General features: G+C 49.1%; 2 protein-coding genes across 2 annotated transcripts in view; both read left to right on the forward strand.

Annotated features, from left to right (window-relative positions):
• The first annotated feature begins 330 nt into the window (after window positions 1-330).
• Window positions 331-4,263, forward strand: LOC119944578 (keratin-associated protein 10-6-like). The gene is made up of 4 exons (XM_038765573.1): window positions 331-344; window positions 2,186-2,604; window positions 3,115-3,739; window positions 3,843-4,263. The coding sequence occupies exons 1-4, from the start codon at window positions 331-333 to the stop codon at window positions 4,261-4,263; spliced, it is 1,479 nt and encodes a 492-aa protein (XP_038621501.1).
• A 25-nt stretch (window positions 4,264-4,288) lies between these two features.
• The window catches only part of SNX18 (sorting nexin 18), a 50,115-nt gene continuing 33,490 nt past the window's right edge, over window positions 4,289-20,913 (forward strand). The window contains exon 1 of the mRNA XM_038765766.1: window positions 4,289-5,818. Within this exon, the coding sequence (XP_038621694.1) occupies window positions 4,306-5,818 (1,513 nt within the window). The 5' untranslated portion in view covers window positions 4,289-4,305. The remainder of the gene's footprint in view (window positions 5,819-20,913) is intronic.

Consider the following 20,913-nt stretch of genomic DNA (forward strand, 5'->3'; position numbering starts at 1 on the left):
TTGTCAGCTGTGTGACTTGGGTAAGTCACTTCACATCTCTGTGCCTCAGTTACCTCATCTGTAAAATGGAGATTAAGACTGTGAGCCCCCCGTGGGACAACCTGATCACCTTGTAACCTCCCCAGTGCCTTGCACATAGTAAGCGCTTAATAAATGCCATCATTATTATTATTATTAAATGAACGAATGAAGAACGAGTGAATGAATGAACGAAGGAATGGACAGATGAATAAATGCACGGAGGGATGGAACGAATGAATGAACGAATAAGTGAACGAATGAATGAACGAACAAATGAAGGAACGAATGACTGAACGAAAGAATGCAAGAATGCATGCATGCATGCATGAATGAATGAACAAATTAACTAATGAAGAATGAATGAATGAACGAACTAACGATCGAATGAAGGAATGGACGGATGAGCCCACTGTTAGGTAGGGACCGTCTCTAGATGTTGCCAACTTGTACTTCCCAAGCGCTTAGTACAGTGCTCTGCACACAGTAAGCACTCAATAAATACAATTGAATGAATGAAGGAAGGAAGGAAGGAATGGACGGATGGAGTGAATGAATGAATTTCATTCATTCAATCGTATTTATTGGGCGCTTACTGCACACAGAGCACTGTACTAAGCGCTTGGGAAGTCCAAGTTGGCAACATATAGAGATGGTCCCTTCCCAACAGCGGGCTCACAGTCTATTTATTTATTTTATTCTATTTATTTATTCAATTTGTACATATTAATTCTATTTATTTTGTTTTGTTTTCTGTCTCCCCCTTCTAGACTGTGAGCCCACTGTTGGGTAGGGCCCTACCATCTCTATATGTTGCCAAATTGTACTTCCCAAGCGCTTAGTACAGTGCTCTGTACACAGTAAGCGCTCAATAAATACGATTGAATGAATAAATGAATAGAAGGGGGAGACAGACAACGAAACAAAACATGTAGACAGGTGTCAAAACCGTCAGGCCGGCTCACAGTCTAGAAATGAATGAGTGAATGAATGAATGAGTGAGTGAGTGAATGTAGGAACGAACGAATGAATTCATTCAATCGTATTTATTGAGCGCTTACTGTGTGCAGAGCACTGTACTAAGCGCTTGGGAAGTCCAAGTTGGCAACATATAGAGACGGTCCCTCCCCAACAGCGCGCTCACAGTCTAGAAGGGGGAGACAGACAACGAAACAAAACATGGAGACAGGTGTCAAAACCGTCAGGCGGGCTCACAGTCTAGAAATGAATGAATGAATGAGTGAATGAGTGAGTGAGTGAGTGAATGAATGAAAGAACGAATGAATTTATTCAATCGTATTTATTGAGCGCTTACTGTGTGCAGAGCACTGTACTAAGCGCTTGGGAAGTCCAAGTCGGCAACACATAGAGACGGGCCCTACCCAACAACGGGCTCACAGTCTAGAAGGGGGAGACAGAGAACAAAACAAAACATATTAACAAAATAAAATAAATAGAATACATATGCACAGATAAAATAAATGAATAAATAGAGTAATAAATTCATACAATGAATGAATGAATGCAGGGCAGAAGGCCACCCCTCCCCTCCCCCCATCTCTCTCTGTCTCTGTGTCTCTGTATCTGTCTGTGTCTCTGGCCAACTTGTACTTCCCAAGCGCTTAGTCCAGCGCTCTGCACACTGTATATACGTTTGTACATATTTATTAGTCTATTTATTTATTTATTTATTTATTTTGTACATATCTATTCTATTTATTTTATTTTGTTAGTATGTTTGGTTTTGTTCTCTGTCTCCCCCTTTTAGACTGTGAGCCCACTGTTGGGTAGGGACTGTCTCTAGATGTTGCCAACTTGTACTTCCCAAGCGCTTAGCCCAGTGCTGTGCACACAGTAAGCGCTCAATAAATACGATTGATGATGATGATGAGTAAGCGCTCAATAAATACGATTGATTGATTGATTGACTGGTTGGTGTCAACTGCTTGGTGACTGCTTGCTATTCTATTTTATTTTGTTAGTATGTTTGGTTTTGTTGTCTGTCTCCCCCTTCTAGACTGTGAGCCCGCTGTTGGGTAGGGACTGTCTCTATATGTTGCCAACTTGGATTTCCCAAGCGCTTAGTACAGTGCTCTGCACATAGTAAGCGCTCCATAAATACGATTGATGATGATGATGATGGTGTGTTTCCTGTTGGGGCCAGCAGGGGGCGGGTCGGGTCCGGGCTGGGGTCGCGGGGCGTCTCGGCGCTCCATTGGTGGCGCCTGGGGATCGGGGCGGCTCGGCGCTCCATTGGCGGCGCCTGGGGCGCGCTCCCGGCGCCAGGAGGGAGGGAGAGAGGCCGCGCGTGCGCGCGCCCCCCCGCGGCCGCGCGCGCTCCGTGCTCGCGCCCGCCGCCGCCGCCGCCGCTCCCGGGCCCGCAGCGCGGCGCGGTGCAGCGCGGCGCAGCACAGCGCACCGCACAGGGCCGCAGCGGACCGCGCACACCGCCGCCTCCCAGGGGCTCCGGGGACCTCCGCTCCCTGACCCCCTGCTCCTTTGCTGCGTGCTCCCCTGCTCCTTTGCCCTGTGCTCCTTTGCTCCCTGCTCCTGTGTTCTCTGCTTCTTTGCTCTGTGCCCCTGTGCTCCTTTGCTCCGTGCTCCCGTGCTCCCTGCTCCTGTGTTGTCTGCTTCTTTGCTCTGTGCCCCTTTGCTCCGTGCTCCCTGCTCCAGGCTCAGTTCTCCCTGCTCCTTTGCTCCCTTCTCCTGTGTTCTCTGCTTCTTTGCTCTGTGCCCCTGTGCTCCTTTGCTCCGTGCTCCCTGATCCAGGCTCAGTTCTCCCTGCTCCTTTGCTCCCTGCTCCTGTGTTGTCTGCTTCTTTGCTCTGTGCCCCTTTGCTTTGTGCTCCCGTGCTCCCTGCTCCAGGCTCAGTTCTCCCTGCTCCTTTGCTCCCTTCTCCTGTGTTCTCTGCTTCTTTGCTCTGTGCCCCTGTGCTCCTTTGCTCCGTGCTCCCTGATCCAGGCTCAGTTCTCCCTGCTCCTTTGCTCCCTGCTCCTGTGTTGTCTGCTTCTTTGCTCTGTGCCCCTTTGCTTCGTGCTCCCGTGCTCCCTGCTCCAGGCTCAGTTCTCCCTGCTCCTTAGCTCCCTTCTCCTGTGTTCTCTGCTCTATTTGCTCTGTGCTCCCGTGCTCCGTGTTCCAGGCTCAGTTCTCCCTGCTCCTTTGCCCTGTGCTCCTTTGCTCCCTGCTCCTGTGTTCTTTGCCCTGTGCCCTCTGCTCTATTTGCTCTGTGCTCCTTTGCTCCCTGCTCCTGTGTTCTCTGCTTCTTTGCTCTGTGCCCCGGTGCTCTCTGCTCTATTTGCTCCGTGCTTCTTTGCTTCCTGGTCTGTGCTCTTGGCTCCGTGCTCCAGGCTCAGTTCTCCCTGCTCCTTTGCTCAGTGATCGTTTACTCCTGTGTTCTCTGCTTCTTTGCTCTGTGCCCCTGTGCTCTCTGCTCTATTTGTTCTGTGCTCCTTTGCTCCGTGCTCCAGGCACAGTTCTCCCTGCTCCTTTGCCTTGTGTTCCTTTGCTGCGTGCTTCTTTGCTCCGTGTTTCTGTACTCTCTGCTCCGTGCTCCAGCCGCAGTTCTCCCTGCTCGGTTGCTCTGTGCTCCTTTGCTCCGTGCTCCTGTGTTCTCTGCTTCTTTGCTCTGTGCCCCGGTGCTCTCTGCTCTATTTGCTCTGTGCTTCTTTGCTCCGTGTATCTGTGCTCCCTATTCCGTGCTCCAGGCTCAGTTCTCCCTGCTCCTGTGTTGTCTGCTTCTTTGCTCTGTGCTTCTTTGCTCCGTGTTTCTGTGCTCTCTGCTCCGTGCTCCAGGCAGAGTTCTCCCTGCTCCTTTGCTCTGTGCCCCTTTGCTCCCTGCTCCTGTGTTCTCTGCTTCTTTGCTCTGTGCCCCTGTACTCTCTGCTCTATTTGCCCTGTGCTCCTTTGCCCCGAGTTTCTGTGCTCCCTGTTCTGTGCTCTCTGCCCCGTGCTCCAGGCTCAGTTCTCCCTGCTCCTTTGCTCTGTGCTCCTTTGCTCTTTGCTCCTGTGTTCTCTACTTCTTTGCTCTGTGCCCCTGTGCTCTTTGCTCTGTGCTCCCTGCTCTATACTCTCTGCTCCAGGCTCAGTGCTCCCAGCCCCTTAGCCCCGTGCTCCCTGCTCTTTACTCTCAGCTCCTGGCTTACTGCTCTGTGCTCCTTTGCTCTGTGCTCCTGGGTACCTGCTCCAGTGCTCGGTCCCCAGGGTGTGAACCCTGGGGCGTGTCTCCGGGTGGTACCCTTGCCTTGAGGGTGCCCCGGGGGTCCCCAGAGGGTGCCCGGGGACGCAAGGATGTCCACGCTGCGCGCCTTGGCGCTGTACGACTTCCGATCTGAGAACCCCGGGGAGATCTCCCTGCGGGAGCACGAGGTGCTCAGCCTGTGCAGCGAGCAGGACATCGACGGCTGGTTGGAGGGCGTCAACAGCCACGGGCAGCGAGGCCTCTTCCCGGCCTCCTACGTGCAGGTCCTCCGCGCCACCCCCGCCGGGGAGGCCTCCGGGCCGGCCGTGCAGGCCCCGACAGGCCCGGTAGGCCCAACGGGCCCGGCGCCCGGCCCGGCCCGCTACGCCAACGTGCCCCCGGTCTGCTTTGACCCGCCACCCGCGCCTCCCGCGGCCAACGACCTGCTGCCCACCTTCCGGCCCCTGCTGGGCGTCCTGCCCCACCCCGGGAGTGTCCGCTACGACCCCTCACCCCCGCAGCAGCAGCAGCTCAGCCAGGGCAGCGAGGACGACGACGACTACTGGGACGACGAGTGGGATGACGCCTCCACGGTGGCCGACGAGGCGGGGGTCCCCGCGGCCCCGGTCCCCCCGGCTTCGTCAGCCCGCCCGGGCGCCGGGGCCCGGGGCTCGGCCACGGTGGGCCGCAACCTCAACCGCTTCTCCACCTTCGTCAAGTCCGGCGGCGAGGCCTTCGTGCTGGGCGAGGCATCGGGCTTCGTTCGGGACGGCGACAAGTTGTGCGTGGTGCTGGGCCCCCACGGGCCCGAGTGGCAGGAGAACCCCTACCCCTTCCGCTGCACCGTGGATGACCCCACCAAGCAGACCAAGTTCAAGGGCATGAAGAGCTACATCGCCTACAAGCTGGTGCCCACCCACACCCGGGTGCCCGTCCACCGGCGCTACAAGCACTTCGACTGGCTCTACGCCCGCCTGGCCGAGAAGTTCCCCGTCATCTCCGTGCCCCACCTGCCCGAGAAGCAGGCCACGGGCCGCTTCGAGGAGGACTTCATCTCCAAGCGCCGCAAGGGCCTGATCTGGTGGATGGACCACATGGTCAGCCACCCCGTGCTGGCCCAGTGCGATGCCTTCGCCCACTTCCTCACCTGCGGCGCCGACGAGAAGGCCTGGAAGCAGGGCAAGCGCAAGGCCGAGCGGGACGAGATGGTGGGCGCCAACTTCTTCCTCACCCTCAGCACTCCGCCCGCCGCCGCCCTGGACCTGCAGGAGGTGGAGGGCCGCGTGGATGGCTTCAAGGCCTTCACCAAGAAGATGGACGACAGCGCCCTGCAGCTCAACCACACGGCCAACGAGTTCGCCCGCAAGCAGGTGACCGGCTTCAAGAAGGAGTACCAGAAGGTGGGCCAGTCCTTCCGGGGCCTGGGCCAGGCCTTCGAGATGGACCAGCAGGCCTTCTCCGCCGGGCTGAACCGGGCCATCGCCTTCACCGGGGACGCCTACGACGCCATCGGGGAGCTCTTCGCCGACCAGCCCCGGCGGGACCTAGACCCCGTCATGGATCTGTTGGCCCTCTATCAGGGACACCTGGCCAACTTCCCCGACATCATCCACGTCCAGAAAGGTAAAGTCCGGCCGGCCCTTGTTCTCGCGTCCCCCTCCTGCCCCCCGGTTTCCGAACTCGGCCCTGGGTTCCGATCCCGGCGCTGCCACCCGTCCGACCTCGGGTGTGTTACTTCGCTGGGCCGCGATGCCCGGTGGAGAGGGCGTGGGCATGGGAGTCGAAAGGATCTGGAGTCCAATCCCGGATGAGCAGCGTGGCTCAGTGGCAGGAGCCCGGGCTTGGGAGTCAGAGGTCGTGGTTCTCATCCCAGCTCTGCCGCTTGACTGCTGAGTGACCTTGGGCAAGTCACTTCACTTCTCTGGGCCTCAGTGGCCTCGTCTGTAAAATGGGGATTGAGGCTGTGAACCCCACGTGGGACAACCTGAAGACCTTGTATCTACCCCAGTGCTTAGAACGGTTCTTGGCACATAGTAAGCGCTTAACAAATACTATCATCATTATTATTATTATTATTAATCCCAGCTCCACCCCTTGTCTGCTGGGTGACCTAGGGTAAGTCACTCCACTTCACAGGACCGCATGGCCTAATGGAGAGAGCGTGGGCCCAGAAGTCAGAAGGATCTGGGTTGTAATCCCATCTCCGCCCCTTGTCTGCTGGGTGACCCAGGGCAAACCACTTCATTCCTCTGGGCCTTAGCTCCCCCATCTGTAAAATGGGGGTGAAGACTGTGAGCCCCATTGGGGACAGGGACTAGGTCCACCCTGCTTAGCTTGTTTCTATCCCAACGCTCAGTACAGGGCCCGGTACATTGTAAGTGCTTAACAAATACCGTAGGAAAAAAATGTCTGTTAGGCGTATGCTCGGTGTGGAGCGCTGTGCTAAGCGTTGGGGGAGACACTAGGTAATCAGGCCAGAGAAAGGCCCCGGGCCCAATGGGGCTTGTGGATATAATGGGGGGGAGAGGGGATGGGGGGGAGCAGGTCTCTCACCTCCACCCTCTCCTCACCTATTGTACAGAGGATGACATCAAAGACATTAGAGAAGCAGCGTGGCTCAGTGGAAAGAGCACAGGCTTGGGAGTCAGAGATCCTGGGTTCTAATCCCGGCCCCGCCGCTTGTCAGCTGGGGGACTTTGGGCAAGTCACTTAACTTCTCTGGGCCTCAGTTACCTCATCTGTAAAATGGGGATTAAGACTGTGAGCCCCATGTGGGGCAACCTGATGCCCTTGTATACCCCCCAGCGCTTAGAACAGTGCTTGGCACATAGTAAGCGCTTAACAAATGCCATTATTATCATTATTATTATTATCAAGACCCAGCCGTGAAGCCAGGATGACCTCTCTCCACTAGGTCAAGGCGCTTCTGGGAGTACATTTAATAATAATGATGATATTTTGTTAAGCGCTTACTGTGTGCCAAGCACTTTATAGGTCAGGTGCCCCCATTTTACTGGCTCGAGTTGCTGAAGAGTAGTTGCCCGGCTATTATGGTACTGTTCTGAACGTCTCCTCGCTACGGAAAGCAGCGTCAGTGCTCTTTGTATGGATCATTTGATGGTATTTATTGAGCGCTTCTTGTGTCGAAGCACTGTGGGAGAATACAGTACGACAGAATTAGTAAGCCTCTTGTGGGCAGGGATTGACTCTATTGCTACATTGTACTTTCCAAGTGCTTAGTACAGTGCTCGGCACACAGTAAGCGCTCAATAAATGTGATTGAATTGAATTAGCAGGCACCTAAGGGTTTACAGTCCAGAGGCAAGAGGAAAGATGGATGCGAAGAATCTTAGTTTCCCCCAGTTTTGAGATGTTTCGTATCTCATCTCTGTCTAAGAATGCATTAATTAATTCATTCAAGCATATTGAGCGCTTACCGTGTGCAGAGCATTGTACTAAGCGCTTGGAAAGTACAATTCGGGAACAGATAGAGACAATCCCAACCCAACAACGGGCTCACAGTTCAGGATCCTTAACAGGTTGGATCACCTTGGTCCGGGTAAACCCGGGTGGACTTCCAGCTATATGAGCTCATTGTGGGTGGGTACTGTCTCTCTTCCTTGCTGTATTGTACTTTCCCAAGTGCTCAGTACAGTGCTCTTCACACAGAAAGCGCTTAATAAATACGATTGAATGAATGAATGAAAATCCACGGTTGCTTCGAAGAGCTCATTGCAGGCGGGGAGCATACCTACCAACTGTGCTCTATCCCAGCACTTAGAACAGTGCTTTGCACATAGTAAGCGCTTAACAGATACCATCATTATTATTATCCCCTATGCCATGCCACTTTTCCAGGAACAGTTCTCCTCCCTTGGCCACACTCCTCCTTCCCCGCCGCCCCCAGCTCACGCTCCCTGTCTCCCTGTGAAGAAAACGTATCCCGTCCCCATTCCCTAAGAAATTCCTCCGAATGACATCGGGACCCCGTCACTTCCTAGTTTCCAGTCCAAAAGGGGCATTACCAAAAAAAAAAAAAAACCCCACAAACAAACGCTTCTCACGTCGCCATCCTTTAGGAAGGATTCACAATATTCCTAGGCCTCCTTTGACGTGTAAAAGCATAAATCTAAGTCACCAGTGCAGTAACCAGGTGAATTGGGCTTATTTTGTGCATCACCTAGCCCGTGGTAAAAAGCCCCCTAAAACCATGTGTTAGCACTTGTAAGGTTACTTTCTGCTAGGCTGCTGACCGCTTGTCACAATAGCAGCCAGAGTTTGAAACAGGGCGTCCTTTAAGAACCACACAACGCGCAGAAGCTGTGGCCCTAAGATGTTGTTTCTGGCCCACGATAATGCTTCATTTTTCCAAACCAAGACCACTAACTCGCAGCTGTGAACGGAGCCCGTATCCGTGATGTATCACGTATTTGGTGATGGTAGGGGGAAGGGGTAGCAGACTTGAATGGCCAATTTCAGGGAAAAAAAAATATTCCACTTTTTATTTTTTTATTTCTTGTCCTCAGATGACATAGTTTTAGATTTTTCTGCCCCGAGCCACACTTTGCCATCCAGATGGGCTGACCCTCTTCCCTTGAAGCTGGTATTAATGAAACATATGTTAGAGTGATTTGGGAGGAAATCTGAGGGGAGCCATACTTAATATGCTTGAAAAGACTCAAATCTAGTTTTTCCAAATGCCCTTGGCCCAACAGTAGTTTCTGGGTTTTTTTCACACGGAGAGGCACTCTTAGAATACCGCTTATTGTCTGCAAATTTGGGGAGGGGGGTTGCTTTATGACCTTGGAAAAAGCTTGTGATCCCATCAAAGGGTGCTTGGAAAAGGCCTCTGGAAAGAAGGGTTGGAAGTAAAACAAACTGCAAGCAGTTTACAGAGGGCTTGCATGTGTTTACCTGAATTGTACTTTCCTAGCGCTTAATACAGTGCTCTGCGCACAGTAAGCGCTTAATAAATATGATAGAATGAATCCCTTAGTAGGTACTGCTTGATAAGTGTTTGAACCAAATGTTTGAGTCAGAATAAGTTCTGCATTCGGTAGAGTGCATAAGTATTTGTGTATAGTAGGAAAGGGACTCAATCAATCAGTGACATTTCCTGAGCACTAATTCATTCAGTTGGATTTATCAAGTGCTTACCGTGTTCAGAGCACTGTACTAAGCGCTTGGGAGGAGTACAGTTTGATCGGACTGGTAGACCCCATCCCTGCCCATAGGGGCTTACAGAGTATAGAGCAAAGTGCGGAGGAAAAAGGAAAAACGTTTCATTGTTGTCAAATGTCTAATACCTAAAATATCGAGAGTGTATTTGAGGAAAGAGGTCGTTATTATCAGGGAGTGTTTTTTCTTGACTTTCCATTTTCCTGCTGTAGGTAATAAGTGGTAAATTCTCAGCCGTAAGGGAGAGTTGAAGGAATGTTTGGCACATAGTATAAACCCTTAACAAATACCATTATTATTCTTCTTCTTCCACAGAGGACTGTCCCTAGCCAAGTGATCTAGATTTTCAAGAACTTTCCAGGCATCTATCCAGAGGGTAATTTTAGTATGAATCAGAGCACATTGCCTGCCCCTGCCCTCATGAGTTCACGATTTCTTTGGGAAAATCCGAAAAGGTTCTAGGGCTGCTTCCGGCCGGCCGTGATTCCGGTCAAGGAATTAAAGTGAAATCCCAAGACTGCTGAAATTGGCGGATCCAAATTTATTGAATTTTATTTAGCTTAAAGTACATGGTTGCTCCTATGACTAACGTTTCTAAGTTCTCAAAAGCGTTTACGTCAGACGAATCGTTTTCATTCATTCATTCATTCATTCATTCAGTCGTATTTATTGAGCACTTACTGTGTGCAGAGCACTGTACTAAGTGCTTGGGAAGTACAAATTGGCAACATATAGACATGGTCCCTACCCAACACGGGCTCACACGGGCTAAGCTCTGCATTGAGTGCTCTGGAGAGTGTAATCAAGTTCATTCATCCATTTATTCTTCATTATTATTATTATTATTATCATTATTATTATTATTATTATTATTATTATTATTATTATTATATGTGCCTTCAGTAAGGCTTTGCACCATAGTAAGCGCTTAACCAATCCCACTATCATCATTATCATTATTGAGGGACTGTCTCTATATGTTGCCAATTTGTACTTCCCAAGTGCTTAGTACAGTGCTCTGCACACAGTAAGCGCTCAATAAATACGATTGAATGAAGGAATGAATCAAACCAAGCTCTTTCCCAACACCATTATAAACAAACAAGAGCACTTGGGTGTAGAACACTGTACTAAGCGCTTGGGAGAGTCCAGTACAACAGGAAACAGACACATTCCCTGCACACAACGGGCTTACAGCATTGAGGCGGGGAGACGGACACCCATGCAAATAAATAAATGACATCTGGACAAAAGTCACGCGGGGCTGGGAGGGGGGAAGAGCAAAGGGAGCGAATCAGGGGGAAGATGCAGAAGGGAGCGGGGAATAAGGAAAAGCAGGGCTTAGTTTGGGAGGGCTTCTTGGAGGAGGTGGGCCTACAGGGAGCTTAGGATCTAGCAGGTGACAGATATCTAAATTTCATGTAGGGGGAAATGAAAGACTTTAAAAATAGGCCCGTAATTGCTGTGGGGAAGGGCTGCTTATTGACTCAGAAGTGTCGATGGTGGTAGTGGAGGGGAAATGGGTAAGTAGGTGAAAGATGAGTCAGGGAAGACCTCCTGGAGGAGATGTGATCTTAGAAGTGCTTTGAAGATGAAACCAGACAGAAAGGAGGATATGAGTGAGAGGTCAGCGTGGCCAGAGGTGGCAAAAGAGAGTCACACTGGGCGGGTTGTTTTGAGAGGAGTGAAGTGTGTGCATGGCCTTAAAGTAGGAGAGGAGTGAGGATGAGCAGTGTGGCCCAGTGGAAAGATCCCGGGCCTGGAGGAGTACCTGGGTTCTAATTCCGACTTCACCGCTCACCTACCCCGTGACCCTGGACAAGTTACTTCTCTGTGCCTCAGTTCCCTCATCTGCAAAATGGGGATTCACTACCATTTCTCCCTCCTACTGAGAATGTGAGCTCCACATGGGACCGACAAGCTCTCTTGTATCCCCCCTGCGTTTAGTACAGTGCTTGGCACATAGTAGGCGTTAAACAGGTATACCATTGTTATTTTATTGTTCTTGTTATAGGTATGGAGGAGAGATCAGATTTGAATGATCTAAGGCCAGTTGTCAGGAGTTTTTGATCTGGTGAGATGAATTGGCCACCCTTGGAGGAGGGGGGAGATGGGTTCCAAATTTTGTTTGAGAAAAATGAACGAGGTATCAGCGATTTAGAGATTGCGGGGGAAGACAGTTGATGAGGGAGAGGTCGAAGGAATGGAGGCCCAGTATGTGGAAGCTTGGGTGGAAGAAGTGGGTCTGGAGACATTACGTAGAAAGAATTGACAAGATCTGGTGACTGACCGAATACTATTATAATGATAATTGTTATTATGGTATTTGTTAAGCACTTACTCTGTGTCAGACACTGTACTAAGCATTCAGGTGGATACGAGCAAAGCGGGTTGGACATAGTCCCTGTTCCTTGTGGGGCTCATGGTCTCAATCCCCATTTTAAAGCTGAGGTAACCTGAGGCCCAGAGAATTATTATTATTATTTATTATTATGGTATTAAGCACTTATTATGAGCCAGGCACTGTACTAAGCACTGGGGTGGATACAAGCAAATTGGGTTAAACATATAGTCCCTGTCCCACATGGGGCTCAGAGTCTTGATCTCCATTTTACAGCTGAGGTAACTGAGGCCCAGAGAAGTGAAGCGGCTTGCCCATGGTAACACAGTAGACAAGTGACAGAGGCAGGATTAGAACCCAGGCCCTTCTGACTTCCAGGCTTGTACTCTATCCATCACGTCGTCCTGCTTCTCCAGTATAGGAGTTGAAAGAACGAGAGGAGTCAAAGATAGTAACTGGAAGCTTATTGTGGTCAGAGAACGGGTCTGCCAAGTCTGTTGTAGTGTACTCTCCCAAGCGCTTACTACAGTACTCTGCACACTGAAAGCACGTCATGTAGCTGACCGCCCTACCCTTTTCAATCGGTCAGTGGTATTTACTGTGTGCTGAGCACTGTACTAAGCACTTGGAAGAGGACAGTACAGTGACTGTGTCAACCCGATTTGCTTGTATCTACCGCAGCTCTTCGTACAGTGCCTGGTACACAGTAAGCGCTTAACAAGTACCATCATTGCTATTACTACCAACTCTAACAATAATAATAGTGGTATTTGTTAAGCGCTTTTGTTAAACTTAAGTGCTTTAGCATTTGTTAAGAGTGTACTATGTGCCACTGCTTCATACAGTGCCTGGTACACAGTAAGCGCTTAACAAATACCATCATTGCTATTACTACCAACTCTAACAATAATAATAGTGGTATTTGTTAAGCGCTTACTGTGTACCAGGCACTGTACGAAGCAGTGGCACATAGTACACTCTTAACAAATGCTATAATCATTATTATTATTAGAAGCAAATTAGGCCAAAGGTGTTGTCTCTACCCCAGTGCTTAGTGCAGAGTCGGGCACTTTACAATACCGTGATAAGATTTAATTAAATATTGAGGGGGTGAAACTGTCATTTAGTGGTTTGCATTTCAGTGTTCTTGTTCTATTTACTGCTACTTGGACAGTGAGGCACAAGGGAACTGTGTCTAATCTGTTTATTCATCCAACAGTAGCATTTATTGAGAGCTTAATCTGTGCAGAGCACTGTACTAAACCCTTGAGAGAATACAACATGTCCTTGAAACTTTACAGTCGAGTTCCCCTTACAGTTCTAATCACTGGGGTAGATACAAGGACAGTTACGTTGTCCCACATGGGGCTCACAGTCTTAATCCCCATTTTACAGGTGGGGGAACTTAGGCAAGGAGAAGTGAAGGTGACTTGTCCGAAGTCACACAGCTGACAAGTGGCGGAGCTGGGATTAGAACCCACGACCTCTGACTCCCAAGCCTGGGCTCTTGTCACTAAGCCACGCTGCTTCTCTGGTAGACATGATCCCTGCTCTCTAGAAGTTTTACAGTCTAGTCGGGGAGACAGACATTAGAGTAAATATCATCATCATCATCTCAGTATTTAGTGAGCACCGGCCTGGGCAGAGCATTGTGCTATGCACTTGGGGATAATGGTAGGGGGGCAGTGTGGCGTAATGTACTCTCCCAAGCACTTAGTACAGTGCTTGGCACACAGTAAGCGCTCAATAAATACGATTGAATGAATGAATAGTGGATAGAGCACTGGCCTGCGACTCAGGTGGTCATGGGTTCTAATCCCGGCTCCACCGCTTGTCTGCTGTGTGGCATTGGGCAAGTCACTTCACTTCTCTGAGCCTCAGTTATCTCGTCTATAAAATGGGGATGAAGACTGTGAGCCCTGTGCGGGTCAGGGAACGTGGCCAACCCGATTTGCTGGTATCCACCCAGTGCTTAGTACAGTGCCTGGCACCTAGTAAGTGCTTAACACATCCCATAATTATTATTATTATCAGGGTAGCCATTAGGCACTTACTGAACACTAAGTGTTGGGAGAACTTTAAGGTGAAGTCGATTGTAAAGTTTCGAAGACATTTTGTATTCTCTCAAGCGCACTCAGTACAGTGCTCTGCAGAGATTAAGCTCTCAATAAATGCTACTGTTGGATGAATAAACAGATTAGACACAGTTCCCTTGTGCCTCACCGTCCAAGTAGCAGTAAATAAAATAAGAACACTGAAATGCAAACCACTAAATGACAGTTTCACCCCCTCAATATTTAATTTAATCTTATCGCGGTATTGTAAAGTGCCCCACTCTGCACTAAGCACTGGGGTAGAGACAACACCTTTGGCCTAATTTGCTTCTAATAATAATAATGATTATGGTATTTGTTAAGAGCGTACTATGTGCCAGGCACTGTACTGAGTGCTGGGGTGGATACAAGCAAATTGGGTTGGACACAATCCCACCTGGGTTTCACGGTCTCCATTCCCATTTTACAGATGAGGGAACCGAGGCCCAGAAAAGTAATGTGACTTGCCGAAGATCACACAGAAGACAAGTGGTGGAGCCGGGATTAGAACCCATGACCTTCTGACTCCCGGTCCCGGGCTCTATCCACTACGCCAAGTCACTTAAGTTCTCTGTGCCTCAGTTACCTCATCTGTAAAGTGGAGATGAAGACTGTGAGCCCCCCATGGGACAACCTGATTACCTTGAAACCTCCCCAGCGCTTAGAACAGTGCATCGCACTAGTAAGTGCTTAATAAATGCCATTATTATTATTATGCCAGGCTGCTTCTCTGTCTACCCCAGAGCTTAGAACAGTGCGTGACACATGGTAAGTGCCTATGAGAAGCAGCGTGGCTTAGTGGAAAGAGCACGGGTTTGGGAGTCAGAGGTCGTGGATTCCAATCCAGGCTCCGCCACTAATCAGCTGTATGACTTTGGGCAAGTCACTTCACTTCTCTGTGCCTCAGTTATACCGCATCTGTAAAATGGAGATTAAGACTGCGAGCCCCACGTGGGACAACCTGATGACTTTGCATCTACCCCAGCGCTTAGAGCAGTGCTCGGCACATAGTAAGTGCTTAACAAATACCATCATTATTGTTATTAAATATTATCATCATCAGGTAGACACAGCCCCCCCCCCCCCCCCCTTCACACAGGACTCACAGTCCAAGCGGGAGGGCGGGCAGGTATGTAGCCCCCCTTTTTAATCGACACGGAAACCGGGGCTCAGTGAAGTGACTTGCCCTAGGTCACACAGCAGGCAAGAGGCAGAGCTCAGATTAGAACCCAGGTGCTTCCGACGCCCAGGCCCCCGCGCCCTCCGCTAGGACGCACCGCTGGTCGAAACCTCGTTAGACTAGGTGCCCACGCGTGGTGGTTGGGACGGCAAGCGTCCTCACCACCCCCTTCTTGGGCAGACCACCGTGGGCTCGCCGTCTCAGCAGTTGTGAAATCAGTCAGTCACACGCTGCCTCACGGTCTGCCCACCAACACCTGCGAGCTTCCGGAGTAGCTGGGGCTGGAGGAGGAGGGGAGAGGAGCGGGGGGGTCCCCGGCCTCCTGCCTCCATCCTCCCCAGCCTGATTCCGGCTGGTGGGATACAGCGAGGCCGGTCTGGAGATCGGATGGCCGGGAACATTCGGCACACGGAGGCCAGAAGTGCATAATAATAATAATAATAATAATAATAATAATAGTGATGGCATTTGTTAAGCGCTTACTATGTGCAAAGCACTGTTCTAAGCCCTGGGGAGGGTAGAAGGTGAACAGGTTGTCCCACATAGGGCTCACACTCTTCATCCCCATTTTACAGATGAGGTAACTGAGGCCCAGAGAAGTTAAGTGACTTGCCCAAAGTCACACAGCAGACAAGTGGCAGAGGCAGGATTAGAACCCACGACCTCCCGACTCCCAAGCCTGGGCTCGTTCCACTGAGCCAAGCTGCTTCCTGGGAGGGGAACGTGTCTACTAACTCCGTTCTATCGTATTTCTTGAGCTCTCACCATATGCAAAGCACTATACTAAGTGCTTACAATCATCATCATCATTATGGTGTGTGGTAGGCGCTTACTATGTGTCAAGCATTCATTCATTCAATTGTATTGAGCGCTTGCTGTGTGCAGAGCACTATACTAAGTGCTTGGAAAGTACAATTCGGCAACAGATAGCAGCAGTCCCTACTCAACAATGGACTCAAGCACTGTCCTAAGCACTGGGGGAGAGACAAGGTAATTAGGGAGTCCCACATGTGTCTCTCAGTCTTCATCCCCAGTTTTACAGATGAGGTCACTGAGGCCCAGGGAATTGAAGTGGCTTGCCCGAGGTCACACAGCTGATAAGTGGTGGAGTCAGGATTAGAACCCACGTCCTCTGACTCCCAAGCCCGGGTTCTTTCATCCATTCATTCAATTGTATTTATTGAGCGCTTGCTGTGTGCAGAGCACTGTACTAAGCGTTTGGGAAGTACAAGTCGGCAACATAGAGACGGTTCCTACCCAACAAGGGGCTCACAGTCTAGAAGGGGGAGACAGGCAACAAAACATGTAGACAGGTGTCAAATTTCATCAGAACAAATAGAATTAAAGCTAATGCACATCAGCAAAATAAATAGAATAGTGAATATGTACAAGTAAAATAAATAGAGTAATAAATCTGTACAAACATATGCAAATTCTGTGGGGAGAGGAAAGAGGTAGGGCAGGGGGGATGGGGAGGAGGAGAGGAAAAAGGGTGCTCAGTCTGGGAAGGCCTCCTGGAGGAGGTGAGCTCTCAGTAGGGTTCTCAGTAGGGCTTGCTGCTAAGCCACGCTGCTTCCCAACAACACGGCTTATTCCAGAGCATCATCATCATCAATTGTATTTATTGAGCGCTTACTGTGTGCAGAGCACTGTACTAAGCACTTGGGAAGTGCAAGCTGGCAACATATAGAGACAGTCCCTACCCAACAGTGGGCTAACAGTCTAAAAGGGGGAGACAGAGAACAAAACCAAACATACTAACAAAATAAAATAAATAGAATAGATATGTACAAGTTAAATAAATAGAGTAATAAATATGTACAAGCATATATACATATATACAGGTGCTGTGGGGAAGGGAAGGAGGTAAGATGGGGGGATGGAGGGGGGACGGGGAGAGGAAGGAAGGGGCTTAGTCTGGGAAGGCCTCCTGGAGGAGGTGAGCTCTCAGTAGGGCCTTGAAGGGAGGAAGAGAGCTAGCTTGGTGGATGGGCAGATGGAGGGCAGTCCAGCATCAACCTTCACTCATTCATTCAATCGTAATTATTGAGTGCTTACTGTGTGCAGAGCAGTGAACTAAGCTCTTGGAAAGTACAAGTCGGCAACATATAGAGGCGGTCCCTACCCAACAACAGGCTCACAGTCTAGAAGGGGAACTTGGCCCAGAGATCCCTGCCCTGAATGTGCCCACAGTCTAATGTGCCCACAATCTGTTTTGCAGATGAGGTAACCCTCCCTGACCCATTTTGTGGATGGGGAAACTGAGGCTTGGGGCTGCCAGAAATTCTTAATACTCCACCAAGAGTCCTTAGCGTGGCAGATGGCCTCCTGTGGATCATTGAAGTCTAGCCCATTTTCGTTTTTCTGTTTCCCAAAAGCAAGCAATTGTGAGGTTTCTGTTATATCGTACACTCCCAAGCGCTTACTACAGTGCCCTGCAAACAGCTAACGCTCAGTAAATACGATAGATTGATTGAAATAGAAACACGACCCTGCTCGTGAGCCCCAATCCAGTGTGGTAGAGACCGGCAGGGGGAAATTGCACACCTCCCAGAGGACCAACTGATCCAAACAAAAGTAGGCAAGAAAACCAAGCAGTTGGAAACAGGGGTGCCAGGGAGCTGTTGAGATGGCACAAGCAGCGTGAGAAACAGCATGGCCTAGTGGAAGGAGCATGGGCATGGGAGTCAGGGGACCTGAGGTCTAATCCCGGTTCTGCCGGTCACTTGCTGGGGGACCTTGGTCAAATCACTTCACTTCTCTGTGGGATGTGTTCATTCATCTGCCAAATGGTGATTCAGTACCTCCTACTTAGACTGTAAGCCCCACATGAGACCTTTAATTCATTCACCCATTCAATCATATTTATTGGGACAGGGACTGAATCCATCCTGATTAGTTTCTATCTACCCCGGCGCTTAACAAATACCATAATAATTAAAACAAAACTTAGCCAAAAAATGTTCTGAGCAATCCAACTTCTGCCCATCAGGTTATGTCTCGATGTTGCTTGGCTTGTTCTGGGTTTTAAATCTGTTTGTAGCTGACAAATGGAAGAGATAAGGTGTGCGCTGATGTTGGTTTTTGTTTTAGTTTGTAATGGAATTTGTTCAGTGCTTACTATGTGCTCTGGGGTAGATAGAACTTAATCAGGTTGGACACAGTCCATGTTCCATGTGGGGCTCACAGTCTTCATCCCCATTTTACAGAGGAAGGAACTGAGGCACAGAGAAGTAAAGTGATTTGCCCAGGGTCGCGCAGCAGACACGTGGAGGTGCTGGATTAGAACCCGGGTCCTTCTGACTTCCAGGCATGGGCTGTATCCGCTAGACCACACTGCTTCTCCTAAACCTATTTTAGTGTTTCTTCTTGTGAGGGCAGTCCCAGTCTTGGCAGATAAATTGCTCTGGAAATGAGTTCAGTGACACTAATAATAATAATAATAATGGTATTTGTTAAGTGCATACTATATGTCAAGCACTGTTCTGAGTGCTGGGATAGGTACAAGGTAATGAGGTTGTCCTATGTGGGGCTCACAATCTTAATCCCCATTTTACAGATGAGGTCACTGGGGCACGGAGAAGTTAAGTGGCTTGCCCAAAGCCAATCAGAAGGCCAGTCAATCAGTGGTATTTATTGAGGACTGACTGCAGAGCACTGTAGCGAGTGCTTGGGAGAGAGCAATTCGATAGAGTTGGTAGACACAATCCCTTATTTGGAATATTAATGGGAGGATATATATGATGATAAAATGCAGATGTTCATCTAGTCTTCATGCTGCTTTGTAGTGTGGACATAGACAATTTGTCAGAACCCCTAGGCTTGTATCAGTTTGGTGCTTATTGTGAAAAGAAGATTGAGGAAAATTGGTGCGATCTGTTGTATTTGAGCACTCACTCTGTGCAGAGCACTGTATTAAGCGCTTGGAAGCATACAGTATAACAGAGTTGGTAGACCTGTTCCCTGCCCACAATGAAAGTACAGTCTAGAGGACTGCAAATGCAAACTAAAACAATGGATGTGTTCTTAGTACCTCTTGGATTCTTAAAGTTGTTGCAGTTCATTCATTCACTCATTCAATCGTATTTATTGAGTGCTTACTATGTGCAGAGCACTGTACTAAGCACTTGGAAAGTACAATTCGGCAAGAGATAGAGACAATCCCTACCCAACAACGGGCTCATGGTATAGAAGTTGTTGCAGTTTGCAGTTCTCAGTTTGTTTTTTCTTTTTTTGTGAGACATTGTCAGTGACTCTAATTGGCTCTCTACCGGGAGTGTTTTCAATTTAGCCCCATCGAATTGTGTAAGGAGGTTATAGTTTTTGAGTTACTGCCTCAATTATTTTACATATATTTGTAAAGTAATAATAATAATAATAATAATAATGGCTTTTGTTAAGCACTTACTATGTGTCAAGGACTGTTCTAAGCACTGGGGTAGATACAGGTAATCAGGTTGTCCCATGTGGGGCTCACAGTCTTAATCCCCATTTTAACTGAGGCACAGAGAAGTTAGGTGACTTGCCCAAAGTTACACAGCTGACAAGAACCCACGACCTCTGACTCCTAAGCCCGGGCTCTTTCCACTAAGCCACGCTGCTTCTCTAAGTAGTGGCACATTGGCCAACTGGAGTTTATTATTATTATTATGGTATTTGTTAAGTGCTTACTCTGTGCCAAGCACTGTTCTAAGTGCTAGGGTAAATACAAGGTAAACAGGTTGTCCCATGTGGGGCTCACAAGTCTTAATCCCCATTTTACAGATGAGGTAACTGAGGCACAGAGAAGTCAAGTGGCTTGCCCAAGGTCACACAGCAGACAAATGGCAGAGCCAGGATTAGAACCCACGTCCTCTGACTCCTAAACCTGGGCTTTTTCCACGAAGCCACACTGAATTCAATGGCACTAACGACATTTCATTGTTTCTGAAGTACTTTAGGGAAGCATTTCTTTTCCTTCAGCCCCTTGGCAGAATTTGAAAGCATCTTTTCTTTTTCATCTGGGGTAAGATGGGCCGGAAAGATAGTGCTTGCATAGTTGAAGAGTCCCGAGATGGCTTTTTTAAGTCAGAGTCCTCCTGAGGTAACTCTTCTTCATTTCTCTGGCCGGCCCGTGGACATTTATTAAGACTTCTGGTGCCTTTGAGATACCAATCAAATGAAATCATTGTGGTATTTATTGAGCACATGTCCTAGTGGCAGGAGCCATGGGCTTGGGAGCCTGAGGTCGTGGGTTCTAATCCCGGCCCCACCACTTCTCTGCTGTGTGACCTCGGGCAAGTCACTTCACTTCTCTGGGCCTCAGTGACTTCATCTGTAAAATGGGGATTGAGACTGTGAGTCCCACGAGCGGCAACCTGATTACCTTGTATCCACCCCAGCGCCTAGAACAGTGCTTGGCACATAGTAAGCGCTTAGCAGATATCAACATTATGATTATTATTATTGAGTGCTTACTGAGTGCAGAACACTGTACTAAGGATTTGGGAGAGTACACCAGAACAGAATTAGCAGGCGCGATCCCTGCCCATAACGAGCCGACAGTCTAGAAAGTGAGACTCCTTAGAAGACCTCTGAGGTGAGGACATGAACCATCTGGTTCCAGATGCTGAGAATCTGTGCCTGCTTGGTAATATTAATAATTATAATTAGGGTACTTGTTAAGCGTTTACTAAGTGCCTGGCACTGTTATAAGCGCTGGAGTAGATACAAGTCAGTCAGGTTGGACACAGTCCCTGTCCTATGTGGGGCTCACAGTCTTAATCCCCATTTTACAAATGAGGTAACTGAGGCCCAGAGAATAGTAATAATAATGATGATGGTATTTGTTAAGTGCTTACTATATGCCAAGCGCATAATATAGTGCTCTGCACACAGTAAGCGCTCAATAAATACGATTGAATGACTGCCAAGCACTGTTCATTCA

Source organism: Tachyglossus aculeatus, chromosome 23 (assembly GCF_015852505.1).
Source record: "Tachyglossus aculeatus isolate mTacAcu1 chromosome 23, mTacAcu1.pri, whole genome shotgun sequence".
Lineage (NCBI taxonomy): Eukaryota > Metazoa > Chordata > Mammalia > Monotremata > Tachyglossidae > Tachyglossus > Tachyglossus aculeatus.

Coding starts and splice junctions, on each gene's coding strand:
- LOC119944578 (XM_038765573.1), top strand. Junction 2,605..3,114: donor TTTGCTCTGTGCCCCTGTGC/TCCTTTGCTCCG, acceptor CTTCTCCTGTGT/TCTCTGCTCTATTTGCTCTG. Junction 3,740..3,842: donor CAGGCTCAGTTCTCCCTGCT/CCTGTGTTGTCT, acceptor TTGCTCTGTGCC/CCTTTGCTCCCTGCTCCTGT.